This window comes from Solanum dulcamara, chromosome 12 (genome assembly GCF_947179165.1).
Source record: "Solanum dulcamara chromosome 12, daSolDulc1.2, whole genome shotgun sequence".
Classification (NCBI taxonomy): Eukaryota; Viridiplantae; Streptophyta; class Magnoliopsida; order Solanales; family Solanaceae; genus Solanum; species Solanum dulcamara.
Window position 1 is genome coordinate 63,268,884 of NC_077248.1, and position 26,880 is coordinate 63,295,763.

Here is a 26,880-nt window from a genome sequence, read left to right on the forward strand (position 1 = left end):
ATCATGATTATAATTTGGATAACAAGTCTCACAGCTCCACATTTGGGCATCTAGGCATCTCCTCCTCAAATGTTTGAACCATATTTTTAGTCTTGCTTCTCACATTTTGTTCTCCACCGAAGTCACTCCTATCTTATCCCGGCTACCCTCATCTAATATGCCCACAAATCTATCTCAACATATTCATTTCTACAACTTTTAATTATAACAAGAGCATTCTTGACTGGCCAACACTCCACCTCATTCAACATAGTCGATCTAACTACCACTCTATAAAATTTGCCTTTAAGTTTTTGTGACACATTCTTATCACACAACACTCTAAATACGAGCCTCTATTTCATCTACCATGCTCAATGCAGTGGTGACATCCTAGTCAATCTTCCCATTTTCTTGTATAATAGACGAAAGATACTTGAAACTTTCTCTTTTTTGGATGACTTGTGTTTGAAGCCTTACTTTTGTCTCTATCTCATGTGTTAGGTCACTGAACTTGCACTACACGTATTTTATTTTGGTCCTACTCAACCTAAACTTTTTCGACTCCAAGATATGTCTTCAAATCTCTACTTTAGCATTAATTACATTGCGAGTCTTGTCAGTCAGAACTATTTCATCTACAAGTAACATACATCATGGCACCTTATCTTGATTTTGTCTCGTCAATGCATTCATCATTAAGGCAAATAAAAATGAGTTAAGGATTGATCTTTGGTGCAACCCTATCAAAACTAGAAAATGTTTTGAGTTTTCTCCCACTTTTCTTACCAGGATCTTCGCTCGATCATATATGTCTTTGATCGCCATAATATACTCCACATACATATTTAGGCTCCAAGCATCTCCATAAAACCTCTCTTGATTCTTTGTTCAAAGCCTTTCTACGTTAATGAACCATGCGTCATTTTTCCTCTCTATACTTCCTCACCAATTTCCTTACCCAATAAATGGTTTCTGTAGTTGAGCATCCCGACATGAATCTAAACTGATTCACGAAAATTTCCATCCCCCACCCTCATTTTACCACCCCTATCAAGCATTTATAGTGTGGCCGGCTTAGCAACTTGATACCTCTATAGCTGTTGTGATTCAAATGTCACCCTTAATATTGTACAACAAAATTATTGTACTTCACCTCCATTCTTCAAGCATTTTCGTCATCCTGAAAAATGATATTAAACAACTTAGTAAGTCACTTAATACTCACCTCGCCTGCGTTCTTCCAAAAAATTCAATAGAAATCTCGTTCGTCCCGATTGCTCTTAACTTACACATCCTACGAATAGTACCCTCAACCTCCTCAAGCTTTATACACCTACAACACCCAAGATCATGATGCCTCTTTGAGTGCTCCAAATCACAAGCACGATATGTCTGTCTCCTTCTTCGTTCAAGAGTTTATAGAAGTATGACAGACATCTTTGTTCAATGAGTGTCTCCTCCATCAGCACTTTATCGTTTCCTTTTTTGATGCACTTCACTTGGGCCATATCATGAGCCCTCTTTTCCTTCGTCTTGACTTATCGATCTGTATAACTTTTTGTCCCCTCCCTTGTCCTCTTATTCAACATACAGAATATTCAAATATTTTTTCAAGAAATCAATCTAATGCATACTCAAATTCTATTTTAGAAAATAATTTAAAAGAAGATTTATTTTTATGTCAAAACAGACCTGCCTAAGACTTTAATTTAATTGTATGAGTGCAACTTGTGTTGGATGATTTAGAATATGACACACGTTCGGACCCTATTGCATATAAGAGTCTGATATACAAATGAAGAAGGACAAAGAAGCGAACTTATTATTCACCGAATTTAATTAAGTGTCAACCTTCAATACGTGCCAACCTTATTGAGTCAAGAATTTGATATTTAAGTAAGAAAAAATAAAGAATCGAGTTTATTATCCTTATCGAATTTCTAAATATGCATCACTGACCGTCAAAGATTTTTCAATTATCAGAAAAGAAAAAAAAGCATGTTAATATTGAATATGACAAGATTATGCTAAATATCTAATATCATGATATTATTGTTTTAGCGCATGTAGTTTTGAACATTGACTTAATAATTTGTCTTGTTCAACTTGTTAGCTGGCATAGCATGATTGTACATTACAATTTGTACTTGCTCATTCATATCCTTGTAAGAAGCTCTAAAATGGATTTTTATATTTTGAATTGGTGAAATTTAGATTTTCTAATTTATTCAATTATTTCCAAATTATTTGAAAATAAATGTAAATTTATCATGTAAAAAGTATGAATAATTCAATTGCAAGGATTTTACACAAATAAATAATTGAGAAAAATAATCCGTCCATATTAATCATTGTGAACAAACCTTAGTCATCACATAAACAAGAAATTAAAATACTATATGCTAAAAATATTCGCAAATAAATGAAAAAAGGCGCTACGGATGAGACATTTTAATCTCTTTTTCATTGAAGGAGAAGAGGCCAAGGTTAAAGATACAAAAAAATGCTACTGCTGATGCTTCTTGTTCTTCATTTTACCTTTCCTCTTATCTCTCTTACTCTGTGGCTTGGGCCGAGATCTCTTTTTCGCAGCTTTCTTGAATGGTTTCTTCTTACTTACTGGAATGTTTCGTTTGCTGTTTTTAGTTTCTCCGGTATGTTGAACTACTGCTGATGGTGGCGGCACTTGAGCTGGGGATTCTTCTTCTTCACGCGATAACTCACTTGTTGTCACGATGACTTGCACATCGCCATTGTCATATGTTGTAGTCCCTTTTTAACAAGAAACAAAAAGCAATCCACAGGTTAAGTTACATTACTGCTGCTACACAAATCCTAACTATCAAGTAAAGGGGCAGATGTAGCTTAATGTTACAGGGTAATTTATGTGTAAAAATTGAATAAAATTGCAACAAATAGTAAATAAGAGACGCATAATGTTAAGAACCTTAAAGGTTGAACCATGAGAACTTAAATCTTGGATCCACCTCTGATCAAGTATTAAGTTAACTTTATCTTGTGAAGGCTATGTGACTTATCCTTACACCATAGTAGTTGTAGTTCTGCTCATTGTTTATTGTCATTGGATTTCTGCATTGTATTGCTGTTTATAGGTGTGGGGCGTTGTACTTTGATTATCTTATTTATTTATAGTAGTTAATGCCTCTTTCTTTCCGTACTATTCTACCATGACTTTCTCACTTTTGTTATTCCTTGTTTTCATCTTGTTTTCAATATGCTTGTCCCTATCTGACTTTTTATCTTGTTTTCCTCTCTTGAGCCGAGGGTCTTTCGGAAACAGCCGTCTTACCTTTCAAGGCGGGGGTTAGGTTTGCGTACACTATACCCTCCCCAGACCCCACATGGTGGTGTTATACTGGGTTTGTTGTTGTTGTTGTTGTTGTAGTATCTTGTGAAGCAAGGACATAGCCCTTCCTAATACCATTTTCATGTTTCTTTGTTATGAAGTCTAAGAGAAAAAAGTAACTAATAGTGTGTCTCAACCACCAGAATTAATAGTTATAAAATAAGAAAGGAAGATTCGAGCATATTGGAGCAAAACTGAAGCTTAGTAGCCTCAGATACTCTCAGACACTTGGTTATAGCGCAAATGAAATATCTACCGAGAATGTATGGGCCAATGATTATAATACAGAGTTCTCATTTTCTGCAGGGAGGGAAGTGACACAGCTATATAAATGATTCTATCATGTGGCGTCATAAAGTTAAAAAAAAAAAAGAGCCAGTCAAGGGTGACCAAGTTTCCAAACCTTTCCCCTAGCCTCGGTTAACTTTATTCTGAAATTGAATTCTATGGATCTATTCCCAATAATATTTTCTATAGTATACCTCTCTCTTTTACAACATAATAACGTAATTACAATTATGCTGATAACTATCAAAAGATATTACACATAGGAATTCTCAGCTTATCCAACGAGGACTTCAGCACTAAACAAGTTTGCACTAATGCCATTAGAGGATACCTGAGACTGTTGCATTACGCTCATTTTCCTCGTCGTCATCGAGGTCATCATCAGGTTCATCAGTTACAGCAGCTGAATCAGGAGCAGCTCCACCAAAGATGGCAAATTCTCTTTCCTCCTTTCTCTATAGTAAAAGCAAGTGAAAAAAAGTAAGATATCTCACCATGACAAGTTTGATTACATCAAGATTGCTATTAGTAATAAAAGTAACAAATATTTGAATGATCGTACTAACTGCACTGCTAAACTGGAAGCAAATTTGATCCAATTGACGCACAACCAGGCAGATGTAAATGTGTTAAGGCACTTCAGCCATAATCAAAAAGTAAAAGTTATTAGAACGATCACCACTACGAAAGAAGGAAATTCGAGACAATTACTGAGACAGCAAGGAACTTCAAAGCCATGAAGGTATTTTAACAATAACCTGGATTGTGCTAATCTCCGGAAGAAAAAGTAGAAAAATAAGTCAAATTTAAAATGATTTTGCACACTGGTCCCCATTGTTTGTTTATAAATATCGGCATTAAGACTGGTAGATTTTGTATACATGCCTATTTAGTTGAGAGGGTAATTGTCATGCACATAAATAAAATATAACAAGGATCTCATTTAACAAGCCACGGAGCATGATGCCACACTTATAACCTAGGCTACAAAAAGACTTTGCTAAGAAAGGAGAAATAAGGACTTCTTCCACTGTGGTTCGTGTACATGCATCTGTTATTTGACGGAACCAGAGAACAGTTTGGGAAGGAAATCTACCTTCCTGTTTTGTGGCTGTGAGTTTACCCACTAACAAGAGTTGACTGGAAAAAGGCTGTAGGAGGGCTGTTACCATAAATAATTACTCAGTTAACTCAATGTTGTAAGCCCGTGATAGGGAAGAACTGTTTGGAAACCCTTTGAAATTTTACTTATCAAAGAATTAGCTGTATTGATAATGGATAAAAGGATTAGCTTTTAACCTCCTACTTCTAAAAAGCAGTAGATGACATGTAGCTTGAACAGCTAAAGTAGTGAAATTTTCCGTTTAGTATAAAGACGATGTACTAATTGAGCTGGTCAACCTCATTCTTTCTTAATTCAAGACTTGGAGGGCCTTTCGCCCAATGGTCTCTAGTCACCTTGCACCATTATCCATCTTTCCTTTTACAGCACTGTTCTTTTAGGCTTTAGCGAGTAACAGAAAAGTTGTCTGTCAATATATTTTACATACAGCCTGGCAGGGGGGGGGGGGGGAGAGTCACCAAATGAAGAAAGTGTCAGCTCTTGGTTAATGGGGGTTTGAGTGATCGGCTTTACGATATCAAGAATATAAATAATTAAACATGAGTACATTCTATGATTCTAGTAATGCAATAGATGGTAAGCACCGTAATGCAGAATTCATTCTATGTCCAAGTGAGGTTTATTATCATCAGAGTTCCAAGATTCAACAATCCATATTATTGCAGACTAACTACCTATATTAAACTACTAGTACTCATCCAATTCATTCATTCTCCTCTGCTTGAATTAGTCTCCTAAAACTTTCAAGAACTAGCATCCGAGTCATTATTAAATATGCTTATTCAGCTGAAACCCAAATTTTATTTTCAAAAAAACACATACATTTTGCTTTAGAAGCCATGAAACAGAGAATAAATAAGCTTTTTACTCCATAACACCACAATATCCAACCACACAGCCACACCAATATGCAATAACCAATATGACAGGGCAGTAAATCCCAAAGCACAATTTCTCAACAAACAACAACTTTAACATACCCAGTGAAATCCACAAGTGTGGTCTGGGGAGAATAGAGGTCGAGAGGCTGTTTCCGAGTGATACTCAGCTCAAGTACAGCAAATCAAAGTAGTTATGAAAAACATAGCAACTAAAAAGGAAAGCACTGCAGAGCATTCAGGAAAGGAACAGTAACAACAACAAAATTAGTGCGATAACCAAAAGACAATTCTTTTTATCAATATTTTAGTGCTATTAAGCTACTAAACTGCAATTAAATCCAATGAAATCACAAAGGGTATAAAAAGTTCAAACCTTTTTACGAGCCTCAATACGTTTCCTTCTCAGGGATTCTTCCAATTGTACTTGCGCTTCTTTTCTTCTCTTCTTCTTTCTCTTATGAAAACCAGTTACAAAATCCCTAAAAACCCAATTCATCAAATTGAAAAATTAACACTTCAAAACCCAAAGAAAAACAAACAAAAATCACATACACAAGTACAGAAAACTCAAGAATCCACCAAAAAATAGCAAAAAAAAAAAAAAAAAAAACTTTGTAGAAGAGTACTTACTTGAGGTCTTTTTCATCGAAAGAGACAGTAAGGGCTTTGTTCTTTAGGGCTCTTTTCTTGATATGTCTACCTCTTATCCTCGGATTTTGTGCTGCTATTAGAGGTTCTTCCATGGCAGCTCTGTCAAAACTTAAACCTAAAACCCTTTTCTTCTATTGGGAAATTGGAACTAATTTTCTTTTTTTAATGGTGCAGTAGCTTGGTGGAGTTGTACCTTTAGCTTTAGAAATTTTTTTAATTTCATATATACTCACTAAAATTCATTCATAATAATAATAAAGTGAAAATACTATTTTAAAAATATTATTTTTTTACTATATAAATAATTTAATGTCCAAACTATAATAGTAGAGTCATTTACTTTAGGCTGAGGGTGTATTAAAAATAGAGTGTATACTTTTGTAAGATAGAAATAAGATAAACAAGATTAATTGTTCAAGCAATAAGCATCCATCACTAAAAGTGTTCCTGGTTTGATTATAAATCGATCCAGATAGATAAACATATTTTTTTTGAGTTCGATTTTGATTTAAAAATTTATAATAATATTTGATTTGGTTTTTATTTTAATAAAAAAAATTGAAGAAAAAATCAAAACGAATCAAATCGATAAATTATATATACAATTTTTATAATATGTTAATTATTATGAAACTTTTGAAATATCTTATATTTTTCATCAACTTTTAAAATTTTGACTTGTAATTGTGCTATCTGTTCAAGAGTGAAGCATGTTTGGTTTGTGTCTATTTAGATTTGATTTTTTTGTATTGGTGATTATTCTGATTTTCTTGAATTTGTACAATTGCCATTTGCAGGTTTATTCTGAACTTTAACATATTTATAGTTTTTTAAAGTAGATCAAATTACCATGAATTTCACAAAGTTTAATTATTATTTTATATAAGAATTAGTCAATTTTTCTCGTGTGGTAGGGAAGGTAAAATTTCAAGTATCTTTAGCTTTTTAGTATTCTAGTTTACACAAAACTATCATATACTTTAGTGTATTGAATTGGAAACCTCAAATTCTAATTAAAACACGACATAGTTTTATTTTGGTAAAAATAGGGATATTTATATATATATATATATATATATATATATATATATATATATATATATATATATATATATATATATAACTTAGAGCATTACAACATAACTAGTATTTATCTTGGTATGAGTATATTTTAAAGAAACAATGTTATATTAAATTAATAAAAAAAAAATATCGTTTTATTTGTTTGCTTAATGCCAAGAAATAATAGTATGAAAAAAAAGAAACAATATATATATATATATATATATATATATATATATATATGTGGGGGGGGGGGTTAAAATCGAACAATTAAATCAAAGTCAATGACAATAAAATCGATAAATGTCTATTATATTTGGCTTGATTTGATTTGATTAGTTTAATAATCTACTAAATTGAGTTAATTTTAACCAAAACCTTATCCAATTTTTTTTGTTTTTGAAAAAAATAAAATGATGCTAAATGATTTTATTAGATTTGTTGTTGTTTTTGATAAATTGGTGATTGAATTTTGTTTTTATATTATATGAAACTTATGTTTCAAATTTGTGTTTATTTGAACTAGATTTGGGAGTTGAAATTTGAAGATAAAACTATCTTCTTAAAAATTATCTTCATATAGTTTCTTATGAGTCAATTTGGATTGTATATAGCAATCCAATGTCTAAATTAGATGAACTGGATGAATCATAATGAGTTGTTTTCATAAAAAGATTAAATCATCATGATTGAACTCATCAAATCTAAAAGATTGAACGAATCATGATTTTATAAATTAATTTTATCGCTTCTAAACTAATAATATATATGCCTATTTTTTAAGCTTATATAATATCGACGTAAGACCATCGAAGGATGTTGTACAGCGAATATGGACCTTATGAAAACTTCGAATTTGTCGGACTTTAAAGCTAAGTAAAATTTGATATTGCTTCCTTTATTAGTATAACAATGTCAATATTGAAAATGTGAGAAAAGTACATTATATTAACACTCTGTCTGTCCTATCATAATATCTAAATAAAAAAAGAAGAAAAATTTAGTTAGTGTAATGGATTGCATTTTAATTTTTCCTTATTGTTCTATTAGTTTTATTTTGAGGAAAATTACGAATCTGAACCATTCGATCATATAAAAAAGGGTTAGTTTTGCAAACTTTTTGCTCAAAAGAGTTTGACATTTGATGCAGTTCCCAATCTCTTGAAGTAACTTGTTCATAGTCTCATACAGGATCAGTATTTAAGATATAGCCGAGAATCATAAATTATTTAATGTTTAGCTGTTTTAAAATCGATTTTATACTTATGAAATTGAAGTTAAAATTTACTAAATATATACAAATAATATATTTTGAACCAAGTAATTTGAAGGAATTGACAATATTACGAGTTTGAACCCATAAAGTTCAATTATCTAGATCAGCCTCGATTACTTTAATGGATAAAACTTTAAATTTAATAAAATTGAACTTTTGACTTTAAAAATTTATCCATATGAAACAAACAGGAGAAGAATTACAAGATCGCTAATTTCCAAAATTATTAAGTGTAATTTCTTATATTAAGTTACCAATGGAAATTATTTTAGACGGCCTTGAATGACTACAATTAAACAATAGCCAAACAATTACAAAGTATTTAATATTTAGCCGAAGAAATATTGGGAAGAGGTCATTAGACATGATATGGCACAGTTGCAGCTCTCCGAGGACATGACCTTAGATAGGAGGCTATGGAGGACTCGGACTAAGATAGTGGGCTAGGTGGCCGATCGGTTCTCCATAGTTGTCGTAGTCGCGCTCATCTGTCTTAACATATGATTTTGCATGGGATTACTGCTTATATTAGTTGGCCCAGTCTACTTTGGGTATCCTATTTTATCTATAGTAGTTAATGCTCCTTTATCCCCGATCTTTCCTACCCTGACTTTATCGCTTTATCGCTCTCATTATTCATATCTTTATATTGTCTGTTATATGCCTGGCTTTACTGACCTATGTCTTGTTTTTCCTTGTTTCTCCTCCCTTGTTTCTTCTCTCTTAAGCCGAGGGTCTTTCGGAAACAGCCGCCCTACCTTTTAAGGTGGGGGTTAGGTCTGCGTACACTCTACCCTCCCCAGACCCCACATGGTGGGATCACACTGGGTTCGTTGTTGTTGTTGTTGTTGTTGTTCAAATCAACTCCACACTTAGAGCCCGTTTGGATGGGCTTAAAAAAAGTAATTTTTATATATGAAGTGTTTTTAGAACTTTGAAGTGTTGAAAGTTATTTTTATAAATAAGCAGTTGAGTGTTTGGATAAAAGTACTTATGATGTGAATTTTAGAGTTAAAAGAATAAAAAAAAGATAGTTTGGGAATTTAGTTAAAATATAAGGGATATAAAAGTAATTTTCATGGTCAAAGAAAATGACTTTAAGCACTTAGGAAAAAAAAGGTTAGGAATTCAAACTTTTCATTTTTAACTGACTTTAAGAACTTTATGGCTTAAAGTCAGCATTAGACAAATACGTCCAAAAGCTAAAAAGGGTCTTTAAGTTGGTTTACCAATCAGGCTCTTAATAGTCATTGGATTTCAGTTAAAAAATGAAGGGCTATTTTTACGAGCCAAAATCGACCAGTTGTCCCTATATCTGAACCTATGGTTGACTTGATCACATCTTTGCACATTCATTAAAGTATCATAATCTAAAGGTCAAACTTTTAATAAATATTTATGGAAAAAAACTCAACATCACATTATTCACAACTAGAAATAGTGAAATGCATTAAATTGTATGGTCCTTTTAAAGTCCATGGTCGGCCCTGCTCTGGTCGGCCCTGCTCTTTTAATGTTACTCCCTGTATTTCATATTAGTTGAATTTCAAAGATAATGTACATATATTAGAAAAAATATTTAAGGATATAATTTAAACTAAATTTTTCTCTAATTACTCTTTTGTATAGTCAGTATCATAAAGATAATTAAATGTGAAATCATGAATACAAGTAGTCCTTTATTGGAGTGTAACTTTGTAAGTAATGTAGTTTACTTCTAGGAAATTACAAAACTTTATTAATGGAAAAGATAAACATGAAAAGTTTCAAACATTTCTTTTGAACTTTGAACAATTCAACTGTTTTGAACGATTAAAAAAACTCTAGAAATTCAGTTAATATGGAATAGAATGAGTAGATTGTTGATGAATTTCATGTTTATATGTATGTACTAGTTGGCTACTTGGTGATTTAGTGTCTCCTTGTGTCAATCTTTAAAAAGGGAATTAAGAATACTATTTGTTACGCGTTCATCTCTTGTCGTTAGTAAATCATCTCGTAATGCCTTCTCCAATAACAAAGCTCCAACGTAAATGGCTTAAATATATGTTTGTACCGCTACATAATGGTTCAAATATATCCTTTCAATTAATAGAAGTATTAATGGAGATATATATGTTCTTATTCTATAGTATAGGGGTATTTGACCTTGTAAAATTATTTCATACCAAATAATAGATAAGAAATCATACCTTTTAAAGGTCCAAATTACAAGAATCCAATGTAGAGGTGTTCAAAATCGAATCATAACGTGATAACTCAAATAAAAAAATATTTATTGAATTATTGATATTGAGTTATCAAAATAATTTGGGAGTGGTTAATTTTTTTTAAATAACGAGTTATTGATTCAGAAACAGATTGTCTAATTTTTATATCGAATAAATCAACAATCCATAAATCTGTTTTATTCGTGCACTTCCGCCACTCCACCCCAACCAATTATACTAATTCACTCTAAATTCCTTTGCCTCAAAACACTTGTTTTTATTCGCCGCTTACTCAACTATTATTTCCATCAACGAACTGTATTTTCTGTCAACAGCGACAACGATATTTGATGGGTTTAGACCGTTAGACGAGAAGTCACCAGTGGAATACATAAAAACAACTCCTTTTTTATTTCAAATTTAATATTAAATACACTGATCAATCGATAATCAATGAAAAATCGTTAAATCTAATCATATCAATCAATATGATATTAATTTAATACATATAAAAATTAATAACTAATAAATCAAATTGTTAAATACAAAAATAGAATCAAACTACTCGATATACAATACCCTTGATCCAATGTGTTGGCTAATAATGGATTTAGAAAAATATATTTAGTAAAACTTTGAGAAGCAAATACTAGAAAAAGAATTTGGTAAAGGCATGCACATGCATCTTTAATGTGCAAACAATTGAAGTGCAGTCAAATATTTATTTTCTAATGTCCACTGCTTCGTTAATGAATTGCTGTGCTCATAAGTCATAAATACTACTGCTAATTGTACTCAACTGTACCTCCAAAAGTACTGACTAATAGTTGTACATTATTGACTTGCATAGAGATTAAGAAAGAGTAAATGATAAAGATAATTTTATCAAATTATCTTTATTAAATACAAGTTATCTAAATATTGAAAGATGAATAAGATTTAATAGTAAAGATAAAATAGATATATTATAATAAATTATTGATTGATTTTATAAATTGAACAAGTATTATTGGACATCTTAAAATAATATAGTGAATAAATAAAGATAAATGAAGGGAATAAATCTTAATTCTCACTTTTAACATATTAAAAAAACGTTTTTTCCCTATTTTATCATATTCAAACATTAATTACTTATTTTAAAAAGCATTTTTCAAATGCTAAGATTATCCGTTAACTGATATAGATATTAATTTATTCATGTCCATCATTATTTATTTTTTTAAGAAGCATACCAAGTATAAATTGAACAAGTAAAGGCAAATGGGGAATATTCCCCCCGTTCCTTTTTACTTGTCAAATTTTAACTTATCACACATATTAAGAAAATAATAATTAATATAGTGAGTTTATCATTTCACCCATATTAATTAATTGAGTTTTAAACATATTTATTTACTATATTTTTCAAAGACATTAACTTAATATTAATAAATTGAAGGTATAATAGAAAAAAAAATTTTACTTTCTTGATTTATCAAAATTGATTAGTAAAACAGAAAATCAAATTAAAAAATACTTGACAAATAAATAAAGACGGAAGGAGTACCAAATAAATACATTTAATTTCCAAAAGTCCAATGCATCTTTATGTGCAAACAATAAAAGTACAGTCAAATATTTATTTAGATAATCATTTACTACTGTCCGCTGCTCCAGTTATGAATTGTTGTGATCATAAATACTACTGCTAATTATATTGAGTGTACCTTCAAAAAAGTAAACCGTAAATAATTCCTCCGTTTTTATTTATTTATTAAATATTTTTTAATTTTTTTTTAATTTGTCAATTTTAATAAATCAAGAAAGAATATTTTTTTCTTTTTATTATATCTTAAATTTATTAATATTGAGTTAATGTCTTTAAAAAATATAATGAGTAAATATGTTTAAAACTCTATCAATTAATAAGGATAAAATTGTAAACTCTCTATATCAATTATTGTTTTGTTAATAGGTGTGTCAAGTCAAAATTTAACACGTAAAAAAGAACAGAGGGATTATTATTCAACCAACAATTAATAAAGCTTCCTCTGTTTTATATTACTTGACATAAATATTCAATCAGAAAATACTATTCAACAATTAACAAACAATTAATTATATCTTATTTCCTTCATTCCATATTAAATATTCAATTGATGGGCACTTTCTATTTTACATGGTAATTAAGAAATCATTAATAAATTAATTAATTTTACTATTTTGCTCTTTATTTATATCAATGCACATAAAAATAAGTTATATCCAAAAAGGTCATATTCATTATATGAATAAAAAAAATTAATTAATTCTATTCTGATTTAATAAGTGATCAAATAATATAAAACAACTATTTTTATTACGATGTCTATGAAACTAGTATATTCTAGGATGATAAATATAATGGACTATCTATTTTTTTTTTTTTAGTAAGAATAACAAATATTTAACAGTTGAGAAAGGATAACCTAAATCGTATAGATAGACATGTTGAATCTTTGACATGTGATTAGAACACACTAGGAACACACATTAATATTAATACATGTTATGATGGGATGATTGAAATTTCTTTATCTTTAACTAAAGCTCTCATGTTCAAGTCTTTGAGCGAAAATGACAAAAATCCTATTGAAAATAACGTTTCAAAAATAAATTCTGCAATACACGAATCTAAATTTAATCAGACCTTAATACAAATATCTACCGAATAAAAAAAAACACTTACTAGTGGGACTATAGATATCCATAATCTACATAGTATAGTGTAATAATTGCACCCAACCTACTTGTCATGGTCTCATACACCCCCAACCAACTACTATCCACTTATAAATGCTATCTCCACTTAGCATTTAAATACATAAATTATTCTCTTTTTCCCTCTCAATAAAACCCCACACAATTCTTGCTTTATTTCCCTCCCTCTCAAAAAAAAAATAACAATAATGAAGAACTCCATAGCTCTCATCTTAATAACTTTCTTGTTCATCACAATCACTTTCACTTTTGCTACTACTAAAAATGATGACAACAATGATGTTGGATTTGGATTTGGGCCTGGTGGTGGATTCAACATCCCTGGTTTTGGGCCTGTAAGTGGAGGTGGATATGGTGGTGGATTTGGAGGCCCAAATGGAGGATATGGTAAAGGTGGTATCATAAAGCCCACTATGGTTTGCAATGATAAAGGCCCATGTTTTGGTAAAAAATTGAAGTGTCCATCAAAGTGTTTCAAGTCATTTAGTAGAAGTGGAAAAGGGTATGGATATGGGGGTGGGAGTGGGGGGTGCAATTGGGATTGCAAGAAGAAATGTGTTGCTTATTGTTAAGAAGATTATTATTATTATTATTATTAATAATAATATATGATTATGGCTTAGCCAAGTAAGTACTAATTAATATATATAGTATTTTATTATATGTTGAAGTGTTTTTTCTTTTTGGAAGTTGATGATGGTCTTTTTGGTTTGAATTGAGTTTTGTGGAAACTCTATGTATGTTTATGAAGTTATAATATATAGTATATAGTAGAATTTACTATGAGATATTTTCTCTATTTGGAAGTGGTATGTTATTTTATTTTTTGTTGAGTTACCACAACTGTTATTTAGGGATGAAAAATATGTTGTTTTTGGTTCATTACTATCAGAAATAGAGTTTTTTTTCTGCCGCTAATCAATAGAAAATTTGTGTCACAAAATATAATTTTCTTGCTTTATTTCTATCGAATCAGCTCATTTAAAAATTGCATGGTGCATGGAAAATAGATTCAATATTGAAATATTGAGAAGTTTTCTAATTTTTTATGTATAAAATATTTTTTTTTCTTTTTTCTCAATGATTCAACAAAAATATTTGTAAAAGTAATCACTGAACATTTTTCTCAATTTATGAGTTAGCTAGAGTTTGAGTTACACTATGTCTCCAATGTTGAATTGTATGATCTTTTAGATAGTATCATTTTAAAAATTGACAGTCAAAACTTTTATACGATGATTTTTTAAAATTTTTTATTCTATATATATATTTATATTAAAATTTGATTAAATTTAAACTCATAAATTACTAGGTCCATTTTAAAAAAACAAAACTTCAGAGGGGAAAAGTATTGACTTGGCGAGTTGACTGGTAATAATCTTGAATCAGAAATTTTGGTCTTCTAGTTATTTGTATTTTCTGAACAATTTACTTATAATTCAATCATTTTGTGTTACAAAATAATTAGTATAAGTTTGAAACTTTAATAGTAATATATTATAGTTTATTATATTACTTTTATAGAGGAAAAGCTTTGGCATAACAGGTATAGTTGCATCCATGCAATAAGAAGATTATAAATTCAAACACTATCTTGTAAAAATGTAGATCAAGACTACAATCAATAAATTGATCCTTATGATTTAGCCTTTTCTGAATCCCCAATCCTTTAGCGTAACTGATTTAATTGCATCCATGTGATCTGAAGATCACAAATTCAAAAATGCGAAAACAATATCTTATAAAACTACATATTAAAATCGTAAATAATATATTAACCCTTATGATTTAATTTTTCTTTAATCATGCACATAGCAAAAATTTAATAAACTGACTTGCTCAAATATCTTTGAGAAATCTTAAAAGTGTTGCAAATCACAATTATGGTGCTGGTTGGCCTTACATAACATTAAATAAAAGATTGAAATTTTTTGTTAAAAGTTGAAATTGTGTGCAAGAAATGGAGGAAAAAAATCTATTATAAAAAAACGCGGTTTCTCAATCTCCACTTATATTATGGGTCAAAATAGAAAAATATAACCTAAAGTTGTCACTTTATAGACCAGACAACTCACAAGATTTGTCACTTTCAATTTCCTTTTGAACAATTGGCATATTATAATTTTAGATTAATGATAGGCACAATTACTAATGCTTGTATTAATATAGATTGTTTACGTTATAATTTTTATTTTATTTTTAAATTTTAGTAATATAGAATGTTTTGTACATTGTACTGACCTCATATATTCCATAATCGGAAAAGGTGCACCCTAAAAAATTGAGAGAAGTTGGCAAATAGCCACTTTTTGGACGGATAATTAAGTTTTAGGTAGTACTTCAAAACTATTTAGTGTTTAATAACTTTTTAATACAAAATTAATTTTTTGTAGATATGCTAATTAAAATGTAGAAAAATTCAAGAAAACATTTTTAGAAATTAGAAATTTATCAATTTGAACTCCATGAATTGTTCACGTTAGCAGATTTATATACTCGGAATGTGAAAGTAAAGTTCATGAATCATTCCTGAAGTTTCACTTTAACTTAACACACTTGCGAATGACCTGACATTACGACTAATTAAAAAAATATGTGGTATTTGAGTGTAAAATAATATTTAAAAAATACAATATAAGAGAAAAACTAAATTTCAGCCATAAATAATAATAATAAAAATACATATTTCTAAACCCCACCCCTCTTTCCTCCTTTCTTCCCAAACTTTCCTAGCACCTCCGTAACTCCCAATTTCTCTCTATTTTTTTTATTATTATTTTATTTTAGGATTTTCATTAGATTTAGATTTTTTTTTCCATAATTATAATTGTTGGATCTAAAGAAAAGAAAGGAGAAGATGATGATAGTGGGTGCGATTTTTAAATCTGAAAAAAATTTGTTTTTTTTTTTTACGATAGCGATAAAATTAATGGCGATGGTGAGAAGAAAAGAGTGAAAAGAAGAAATAAAGAGAGAAAAAATATAAAATATGAGTGTTGACATCTATTTTTCCAGCAAAAAAAGTGGAGGGAGGTGATGGTAGATTTAGAAAAGCAGTATAATGAAGAAAAAAATGGCTTAAAAATGAATTTGAATAAAAAACTCGACCTCCATTGAAGGAGTTTAAGCTTGAAAAAAAGGTGGCAGATGGTGGCTTGAGAAATGGAGGAGAAGAAGAGAAAATAAAATAAAAAATGGCTAAATAAAGTCTTTCACGTGCTATTGTTGAGTGTATCATACTCACTTTGCCATGTCAGCAAAAAGTGTCAAAATGATATAGCGGGACCCTACATGAGGTGTCTAAAGTGAACATCGCCCACTTAAGATGTCTAAGTGAAACTTGGTGCCAACTTTAATGGGTCATCGACGGATTGGACCTATTTTTTTTTTATGCTAGTAAATTTTATTTTCACATTAAAAAAAAAGACTACTTTCTAATTATATTTGAAATAATGGCTAAACTTTAATTGCGGGCAAAAAATTTAAAAGGTTAATCATTCTATCTAAAAAAAACATTTAATTATTTTAGAGCTCGAACTTAATAAAAGCATAGGAATATCATTCAGATCATTAAAACTTGTTTTTAGATTTGCAAAATTAACAAACTACGCATGCCTACTGGGAGTAAGAAAAGTGGCTATTGAAAACATTATTTTGTGTGAAGGCTGAAGCCATTAATTATGTACTTTATAACCAATTTGTTCTAACATTCCATTTAAGGAAAGATCATCATATTTATAACTTTTGAAGTAAAATTATCAACAATGCTATATTTAAAATGAAAAAAGATACAATATAATAGTAAAATTTAACTCAAAAACTTGATAAATATATAATGATTGATGATTGCAATGCTTAAAATCTTAAAGAAGACAAAAAAAACAACAAATTTTGATCTTTTTATAAGACAACATTAAGTTTTGTAAAATGTAGAAAGTTTGGCTATTCTCCAATCACTTTTACTTGTCATATTTGAATTTAGCACGCCCATTCAGACATATGGCATTGGAAACAAAATAACTTGATTTACTGTAAAAATTGTGTGACCAAAAACAGCAAGGTCAAATGTAAAGAAAGGTGATTTACATACAAAGTTTGTTTCTTTTTTTTTTTAACCAGAAATATGATGATCTCTATAATCTATTGCTAAAAACCATAGTGGTTAGAGTAGTATAAATGAAGGCATATACATATATGAATAAAAAAAAACACATAGAAACAAAGCATATCTGCCTGACTGAAGTGACCAAATCTTGTATCTGCTACACAACACTATATTGCTGCCCTCATGGCGCCTCTTGCAGCTTCGCGCTTCATCTCTGCAGCTTTACCACTTCCTCGGAAATACATGTATACTTGCTGCATAATGAGATCACAAAGAAACGAAAGTCAATGAGGATTCATGTAGCCAACCCAAACTTGCTTGGGATTGCAGTGTAATACATGTCGTTCACGCTCCATAAGATGACTAGAATAAAACTGTGAAGAGAAATCAAAATAAGAGAGAGGTCCATACCTGAATAACCCATATGCTCAGCACAGACTCTAGACAAAATAGCCCAAAACCAATGAAATAGAAAATCTGAGGAGGAAAAGAGCATTTCCATGTTAATTGGCTGACTCCAGCAACTTGTATGTGATATTAGGTGTTTATGCAATAAATTCATTATGTTCGGCAGGTTTAGTATAATAAGACCAGATGGGCAGGTTTTTTCATCCTCCTAGTTTTTTTTTTTCGAAACTAATTAAGGGATCATCCCAGGAGGGGTGAAGGTGGGGGAGGGTAATACATTGGAGATATTATGGAGTATGCCGGATATATGTGAAAACGTACCCCAACAAGTACTTGCTTGCCGATGAGATCTACTGCAGGTAGAATGCCTCTGTTCCAACAAATTGTAAAAGATCAGATCATGGAAACAGAAAATCAAAGTAGAACTTACAGTTTAGGTATCTCAATGTGTAATTACGAGTAAGTAAAAAATCATGTCAACTTTAGGCGTCTCTGTATGTATTTAGCCAAAATGCATTCATACAAACTTTTTCATAAAGACAAATGTAGAGTAGAACTTACGTAAGTGATTTTCCTCTGAAAACTACAGGAGGAGCAACAGCCGCAAAGATGCAGAATGCAATGTGAAGCTGTACACAGAGAGAAAATGTAAGACATCTTTGAATTCATCAGTTCAGATGGGAAATAAAGTTAAAAAAGAAAATCTACGGAAGTTAATGGAACTTACCACGTAAAACAAGAAAAACCACGCGAACTTCATAGCACCCTCAGTTCTGTGACAAAATATTTGTGTTAGCCCCATGCAAGAAAGAAACAAAAAGTGAAATAGCATAAGAGGGAGTTAGGCATGGGATTAAACTTTTATGCTGTGATCCAGGATACAGATCGTCGACCAACCCACAAGGTCTTTATAATGAATGAGATATTCTGCTACACTATCAAACTTATAAATCCATTACTTCAGCAACATAACCAATATTCAATTGACAATTTGGATTATTTCTTTCAAAAATTGGATGATTTAATCTGAAAGTAAATGTTGAGTTCTCCAAAAGAAAGGAATATTCACCTAAAAGCACGATAAAGAGGACGATACCACAGTACATAGGCTCCTGGAACCCCCGCTATGAAGTAAATAATTGAAAGGAACCAGATCTTTACATCTAAAGCCAAAAACTAAGGTTAGAATGATCCATAAATAAGCCATCAATGACATGTAGAATGCAGAATGAGACAAACCTCCTTCTTTAATCCATGCTGTAGTGGTAGCAATGATGTTCCATAAAAGGCATGCAAAAATTCCTGTCACCATCATAGTTTATCTAATCAGGACGAGAGCAATGATGATCTTATGGGATGTAGAAAAGCAAAAAAGCAAGCATGGGAACGCGTAAATCATTTAATTATGAGAATGAAACAACTGAATGCTCAGAAAAGTTGTTTCGATTGGCGTGGTTCATGATTAACAAATAGTTAAAACTATTGTCCAGGGGGGAGACAATAAGCACAAGGAATTTCACCAAACCTCAATTTACTTACTATAGAGATTGATATAGGCAGTTTCTGACCTAAAAACTTGAAGGTCTTGCAAGAAAATATGGAAAAGATGAAGGGAAAAAATACTTGTTCGGAATATGCTTTTCATTATAAAAAATAATTGAACTGTTGATCAAGTAATTAAGTACAAAATTTAGGTAGAGACTGTTTCAAACTTAACGGGGAGGAAACAGGAAAGGAAAAAAGAACTCTAGATTTTTTACATTTAATCCGTAAGCTAATTTCCTCATTCGTCTCCTTTGTTGGGTTGAACAATAATAGTGTTGCCTTTTCTTTCCCTTCTGACTTCTTGATAAAGGGGGTAAGAACTAATAACAATGTTTGTAACCAGTTTGTCAAGAAGATTCAGTAAGTTAAGCCAGAATGACACTGTAAAACATGCTTCAATGCCATGAATTAAAAGACGACATTTTACTTATGAAAATTTTTGTAACTAGGTAAATTAAATGTATCAAATGGAAGTCAAATGCAGCTTTAGGTCCCAAGTTTTCTCGTCTTTGAGAAAAGATAAAGATGCCGGTCGATTTATTTTCGGGCAAATGCAACAGTCATTAAGTTTTAAATGTAGCATGACAGGAAATAAATCAAAAAGTAGAAAGTGTCACATAAGGTGCGTCAAACTAGAAGACCAAACATATAGCTAGGCAAAGTTGACGTACCCAAAAAGGTAGTAAACGCGACATATTGCAGCCTTTGCAAATGAACTGGAATTTCATTTGCAATATCATGATGGATAATTGGGAAGAATGGAGGCCAATTTTTCGCCTCAATAACAATACCAGCTGCAATCAGAAAGAATAGAGGGAATTGTAATGTACTGCATTAAATTATCTGAACCATGTAACCTTTTCTTTTATAAGTTTCATTTATAGGCATTCGAACTATGTAACCTTTTAAGTAAACTTGTAAATACTTGGAAAAAAAACATAAGATCCATGTTGCTTATAGCTACACCGAGACCCAGAAATGACCAACTCAGTCACGGACCCTCTTTGGATTTGCCAAAGATCTTTGGAATTCATTTATTTCTCTCAGGAGTGGCTCTTCGCCTTTCACCCGTAATCTCTGAAAAGGCAGATCTCAATAATGTTTGCAATCATACCTTAATTCAGGATTTCCCTACTTGTATGAGGGAGGAGCTACTGCCTTCCTTCTAATAGGTTTGAAAAGAATAGGAAAACTACCTTATGCATGCCTAAAAAAGCTTGCTAGCGCCAAAGGACAATTGGTTAAATCCCATGAAACCATTTCATATAAGTTCATTGATATCTTCTTTTTATAAAGCAAATCGACTTTGATTCTTGAATAATCTACATCACTTCTGCTTCTATTGGAACACAAGATTCCCGTCTTTTTTTAAAATATATTTTTACCACTCTCGCTTATACTTATAAATAGATATAAAAAAAAAGACTAAGAACAAGAAGAAAGGGGAGTGGTCTTCTTTTATTATTATTCTTTTCACAATTTATTTTAGACAGGCATAATGTATGTGCTAGGACAAGGAAAAGGACTGACAAAAAAATACAATGACAATGATAAGAAGGAAGAATCAGGAAAGTTAAAAACAAAAAGAATAAAGGTTCATTCAGCTCTATTTCATCTATGTACTTGGATTATTTTTTATGTTTTTTCCCTTTAAGTTCCTTGTTTAAATGTCTAAAAATCACAAGACAGAAATTGCACCATGTTTAAATCTAGAGATTGTAAAAGGATACAAGTGATGATTGGATAAACATAGGAATAAAAGGATATACCTCTTGCAGCAGCTTCTTCTTTTCGTCTCAGTTCCTGCATGAAATCAAGAAACCATATCAGGGAATAATGACTTTTGTACCACAAGCAAACATGAGCTGCTGGGGATGTGGAGGGAGAGAATATTTTTCCACTTGCACTGTAGACAGATCAACAACAATTTCAACTGGTAAAAGAAGAAGAAAAGCCAAAAGAGACTCAAGCACAAGAGACATATTATAATGCAATTTATGACCAGAGGATGACTGTCTCATCTGTTTGCTGGTAATCTGGAATAGGATAGACCTTGGAAACACACTGTCTCCCATCAGAATATACGAGGCCGTGAAGACATGTTCCAGAAAAGATGTATGACAAGTTAGGGCCAGCATGGGGGATTTGAGGAAAAGTTCCACAAAAGAACCAAAACCAAAACTCTGCCTCAAACAAAGTGAGATATATGGTCAGAAAGAGTTTCTAGTTTGACAAATGGAATAATGCCCCTCAGAGGACAACAAGAATGTTTAGTAAAGTTGGTGACAAACAAAAGACCTCTATTCCCAAGTTTTTGACTTCATGAAGAACGGCAATATATCCTCTATACTGCATTGAGATAATAGAATCTACTGTTAACCTTAGTCACAAACATTACTATACAACAAAGGAGTGAACCCGAATTTCATAGAAAAGAAGAGGTCTCAAGAAAATTGTGTTTGCTTATTCTTCAAACTGTTTTGCACAAGAAGCTTGCAATGAGGCCACTTCCCTCCATGATATCAAATTCACAAGCTCTTAAAGAGAGCAAAGACCAGAAAGAAACCTAATATGGACATCCAGAAGCAATCCAAGGATTTTGAAAAGGGTAAAAAAGACCTATAAAAGCAATCACTTTTAATTAAAAAAGACCTATAGAAGCAGTCACTTTTAATTTTGTTGAAGAACTGGTACAGAACTAATCAAGCAACAGGAATCCTGAAAAAAACCCAGCACTATTACAAATTTAGTTCATTTATTGTGTACCTGTTCCCTCCTTCGCAATTCATTCTCCTTAGCCTGAAGTTCCTTCTCTTTCTTTTTCAAGTCCTATAATTCAGAGTGACTTAATTTAAAATTAAAAATCATAATAATAGATGTTAAATAAGATAATCACATTCAATAAATTCAAAAAAGTTGAAACTACCGTAGAACTATCAAGAGGAATATCAACAGGCACATCACGATCATAGAAATCAGCAGGTTCATGCGGAAGGGGTGAAAGTCTAGAGTTTGTTGCTGGAGGAACACTCTGAACAAGTGAAAAGAGGATATATTTATTAGCATGGATCAAGAGAAGGGGGTGAAATATTTAATCCACGGAAGGACTCCGAGGTCCGAGTTAATGACGTGTCACTGCAAAGCAAAATATTTTTAATTTGAGGAAAGAGCAAATTGTGGAGATAAAGCATAAGACCAGAAAATAGCTAAAGCAAAGCTAGTACTTACTCCCTTTTCACTTTCTCCTCCCTCCTCCCCAAAGAGAGGAGGCATCACCGAATATGAAAGGGAATAAACAGAAATCCTCAATTAAGGCAATGCTACTACTTACCTCTCTTTCTCAGTCAGTCTCTCCTTTCTATCTCTTTCCCAGAGATCAGAGAGGAGGGGTTACTGATTATATAAGAAAACAAAACAGAAATACATGCCTAACGCAAATACACCCATGTCTTTCTAGACATTTTGACTTTAACTAAAGGCTGAAATAAATTTTCTCTGCCTATATAATAGCTGCTGGAATATGTCGTACATGTTTGGAGTTGATTGGATAAAGCCAGACACCGTAGACAAAATTGGCATCTTGGAAATACAGAAGAGAAACATGAAAGTAGAGCTTGGAAGGAATTTTTCTAGCTCTGATGTGAACCATATGGAATAGAAGATCATGTTCGAGAGAAGGAATCCATTGTATAAATTAGTGGAACTTTAACATTTATGCACATGTTTTGGACTTTTGACATTTATGATGACAGGATGCCTTTGTATGATGATGCTCTGAATTTGCATACATCTTTGTAAGCAAATTTTAGTCAATCAACTAACCTACGGCCCCAAACTAGTTGGGACCACCGTAAACATACTTTCATTAAATAAAAGTGCATTATTTCCATAAAAACACAGTTAGAAGGTAGTGACTGTCCGTCTAACTCACGGTGGTATAAAATGCGCCTCCACTAAATTTTGATTGCCCTTTTGATTTTCCTCCTCCATCCTGCAAAAAGAAATATCAGTACACACATTGGCCAACTTACAAGACCTGAACAAAAATATCTGGTATAACACTTGGATTTAAAGTCATAATTGATGACTCAGCGCATCATTACATGTAGTTCTGTAATTACAGATAAAAGATTTTGCATTCAATAACATATATCAAGGATTTCCAAATATGATGGTAGAATTTTTCCAAGATTTTCCAAAACCTTGTTCACGATTAGCATTATTAAAACTGGTAGAGACTAACCAAACACTTTATACAACCTTCAATATGTATGCTGATATTTCATGTCAAATTACAGATACTTGTCAAATCAAATGACAATTAGGCATTGGGATGAGAATTATACATGACTTCTGGTAGTTCCTAATCCAAAAATGACATTCTGATCTTACTACTTGTACTAGAGAATACATTCAGAATTAAAATGCATAATTAGTTGCACAAAATAGAAGCCAAATTACAGAGAAGTTGTTTCAGAGAAAGGACCTTCTGCTCATATTCTTCTAATGTAAAACTGACTGATCTCCAACAGTCATCGACCAAACACAACCCCTTCTTTCCTGAAAATGTATACCCCAATAATACTTTTTTGATAAGGATTTCTAAAACTTTTCCAAATATAAGACAGCTTGAGGCAAAATCATCCACAGAGCCAAGAATTCTATTGTAATGAGCTGAGTCATTACACTGTAAAATGACAGCTTATGGAGGCTGATTAGCGGTGGGATTAACGGGGATCAGTTTGGAAGTTTGTTAAATAAGAATGAAGGGCTGTGATTAAAAGGAGGGTATAAATACAGTTTCATCAGGAGGAGAAGGCAATGAATATGGTATGATCTTTTCTCGTGCTCTTCTCTCTCTCAACTGAATCCTATTCTCTCCCAATTCTCATCTTCTTCCTTATCTCTTCTAAATCCCGAATTCTTATCCTTCATCATGAACCATGGAAATTTCCTAATTGCGCAGCTCATAGTGTTACCCTCATCTTCAGGTATGATGTATTACTCAGTTAGAGTGATTACACCGAAAGACAAGTGTGGATATGGGCATTTCTAATTTATCTTTGTTTTATTGCTTTTGCGTGTAATTGTTGAATCCTCATCGGATTGTGCTGTTTCATTTTGTACGAATTGTGGTGGTTAGCTGTTTAGTTCGATTCTGCACGATATTATTCGAGTTTGGTTGAGTTAGCTGAGTTCATTTTGTTAAGAACATTACATCTATAAACATTATAATTAGAAGAACTTAGTCAAAGCTTTATGGCCCAAAAATTCACACAACAATTACCTCATAAACTCAAAAATATTCAAAAAGAGGCCAGGTTATTCTGAATTATCAACAAAGAACAATACAGTAGAGGAGACCAAATCAATCAGCTTTAACAAATCAGTACCAAACATAGAACCTCAACATACACTTACATCATAAAACAAAAGATTAAAACCCCAAATACCCAATTCATCAAAGTCAATTTCAAGTCTTGAACTATCAAGAAATCAGTCAATTCATTTACTCATCAAGAAAAAAGACTTGAACTTTAGCTCCACATACATAAAACAATCATCCCCATGGGCCCCATAAACCCCCACACCCAAAACACAAAAAGAGAACTTACAGCAAAGGGGTTAACTTCTTCTTCTTCAGCAAAAGGGTTGCGATCATAATGGCTAGCCATTTCAGCAAAGTTCTGTTACTGTCTCAATTTCTGCTCCAAGAAAAGCTGCCAACAGAAATTCAAAGGGGAGCAAAAGGGAGAAGAAGGAGAAGAAGCAAATAAGGGGAAGCTGAGATCTGAACAGTCAAATAGCTAAAAAAAAGCTTAGGAAACAAGGAAAAAAGGGGAAGTCTTTGTACAAAAAATTCAAAATTTGGTGGCTATTTTATACAAAAATGTGAAATCAAATGGAAGAAAATAAGGGAATTCTACCATTCTAGAGAGAGAGAAAAGTCTTCGCTCTATAGTTGAAATTTGGCTAATACATATATGTAGTGAAAAAGCCCAAAATAGTCCCTTATCTTTAAGTTAAGACTCAAAAGCCATTCTTAAATTTTTACACGAAGCGCTACTAATCCCTTATATATGTAATATGAGCACACTTTTGATCCTCCTCAAACTTTTGCTTATATTTTAACATTAATTTTATCGATAATTTATGTATAAAATATTTAATTGTCTTTTTATATATTTAATGAAAATAAAAATTCTATGTGAGAAAAGATGAGAAGAAGAACAACTTGTTCTGTTTAGTAGAAATATTATTACAACTAAAATCGAGAGATTCATCACGCCGATTTTATGTGTAATAGAATAAAATTTTATTTTCTTGCAAAGTCATATGTCAAAGTATTCTTAGTTTAGCTGCAATAATATTTCTACTGAACAAAACAAGATGATGTTCTTCTTCTCACCTTCTCTCACATGAAGTTATTATTTCTTCTAAATATATAAAAACACAATTGAACATCCCATGCATAAAATTGTGGACAAATTCAATGTTAAAAAATAGGCAAAAGTTTGAGGGAGGACGAAAAATGCACGAATATTGCAAACATGAGGGACTATTAGTATTTCATGTTTAAATTTAAGAATAAATTTGAGTCTTAACCTAAAGATAAGAGACTATTTTAAGCTTTTTCTCTTGTACTTTTTTTTAATTTGGATACATATCTTTTTTTCAAAATTGTAGTATTGAACAAATAAATACATACACTTTGAGTTGAATAATGTCACATAGAATGTGTATGTTTACTCATTTAATTTTATATCAATTTAAATTTTTACTTGTACACACTCAAAAATGAAACACATAAATATCAATTGAAATCAAATTAAAAAATATATTTATGTATTACGCTTTAGAAAATTTGGTATAGAAAGAAAGAGGGGGGAAATGCACGTAAAAACTAACAAGGGTTGTGGTGCAGTAGTGGGACTGCTCCATCCTTAATCAGAGGACTCGAATTCGAGTTTTGAATATCGAGAAAATTATGTTGGAAGCGCCACCTCTAAATGGATCCTGCAGTGTGCAATCCAAATTTAGTCGGACCTCCAATACAAACTCCAAACATCGAATGAAAAAACAAACAAAAAAGAAAATGCAGGTAAAAGAGGAGACACATAGCATGACTTTGCCTTTCTTGTAAATTTTTGTTGCTCAATATTGCAGTAATGTCATTGTAAACAACAAATTTCGAGCCGAGAAAAATAGATAATCAAGACCGAAAAATTGGAGTAACAAA

At 31.5% G+C, this 26,880-nt stretch overlaps 3 protein-coding genes across 4 annotated transcripts; 1 reads left to right on the forward strand and 2 right to left on the reverse strand.

The window, feature by feature from the left end:
* Positions 1 to 2,285: 2,285 nt before the first annotated feature.
* LOC129877659 (ribosomal RNA-processing protein 17) lies at positions 2,286 to 6,454 on the reverse strand. The gene is made up of 4 exons (XM_055953180.1): positions 6,272 to 6,454; positions 6,015 to 6,120; positions 3,969 to 4,092; positions 2,286 to 2,754 (listed from the first exon to the last, which is right to left on the reverse strand). The coding sequence occupies exons 1-4, from the start codon at positions 6,382 to 6,384 to the stop codon at positions 2,489 to 2,491; spliced, it is 609 nt and encodes a 202-aa protein (XP_055809155.1). The 5' UTR covers positions 6,385 to 6,454; the 3' UTR covers positions 2,286 to 2,488.
* Positions 6,455 to 13,699: 7,245 nt separating this feature from the next.
* Positions 13,700 to 14,368, forward strand: LOC129876735 (glycine-rich RNA-binding protein 10-like). Its single transcript, XM_055952233.1, has one exon. The coding sequence runs from the start codon at positions 13,771 to 13,773 to the stop codon at positions 14,152 to 14,154; it is 384 nt and encodes a 127-aa protein (XP_055808208.1). The 5' UTR covers positions 13,700 to 13,770; the 3' UTR covers positions 14,155 to 14,368.
* Positions 14,369 to 17,611: 3,243 nt separating this feature from the next.
* Positions 17,612 to 25,591, reverse strand: LOC129877820 (secretory carrier-associated membrane protein 2-like). 2 transcript variants are annotated; one of them, XM_055953357.1, is made up of 13 exons: positions 25,256 to 25,590; positions 23,572 to 23,631; positions 22,567 to 22,671; positions 22,407 to 22,469; positions 21,410 to 21,443; positions 20,312 to 20,434; positions 19,335 to 19,397; positions 19,165 to 19,258; positions 18,823 to 18,868; positions 18,657 to 18,724; positions 18,417 to 18,465; positions 18,099 to 18,164; positions 17,612 to 17,941 (listed from the first exon to the last, which is right to left on the reverse strand). In XM_055953357.1, the coding sequence occupies exons 1-13, from the start codon at positions 25,313 to 25,315 to the stop codon at positions 17,855 to 17,857; spliced, it is 918 nt and encodes a 305-aa protein (XP_055809332.1). In that variant the 5' UTR covers positions 25,316 to 25,590; the 3' UTR covers positions 17,612 to 17,854. The 2 variants fall into 2 exon arrangements, with proteins under 2 accessions (XP_055809332.1, XP_055809333.1); XM_055953358.1 differs by lacking the exon at positions 22,567 to 22,671 and having other exon boundaries at positions 25,256 to 25,591.
* Positions 25,592 to 26,880: the final 1,289 nt, after the last annotated feature.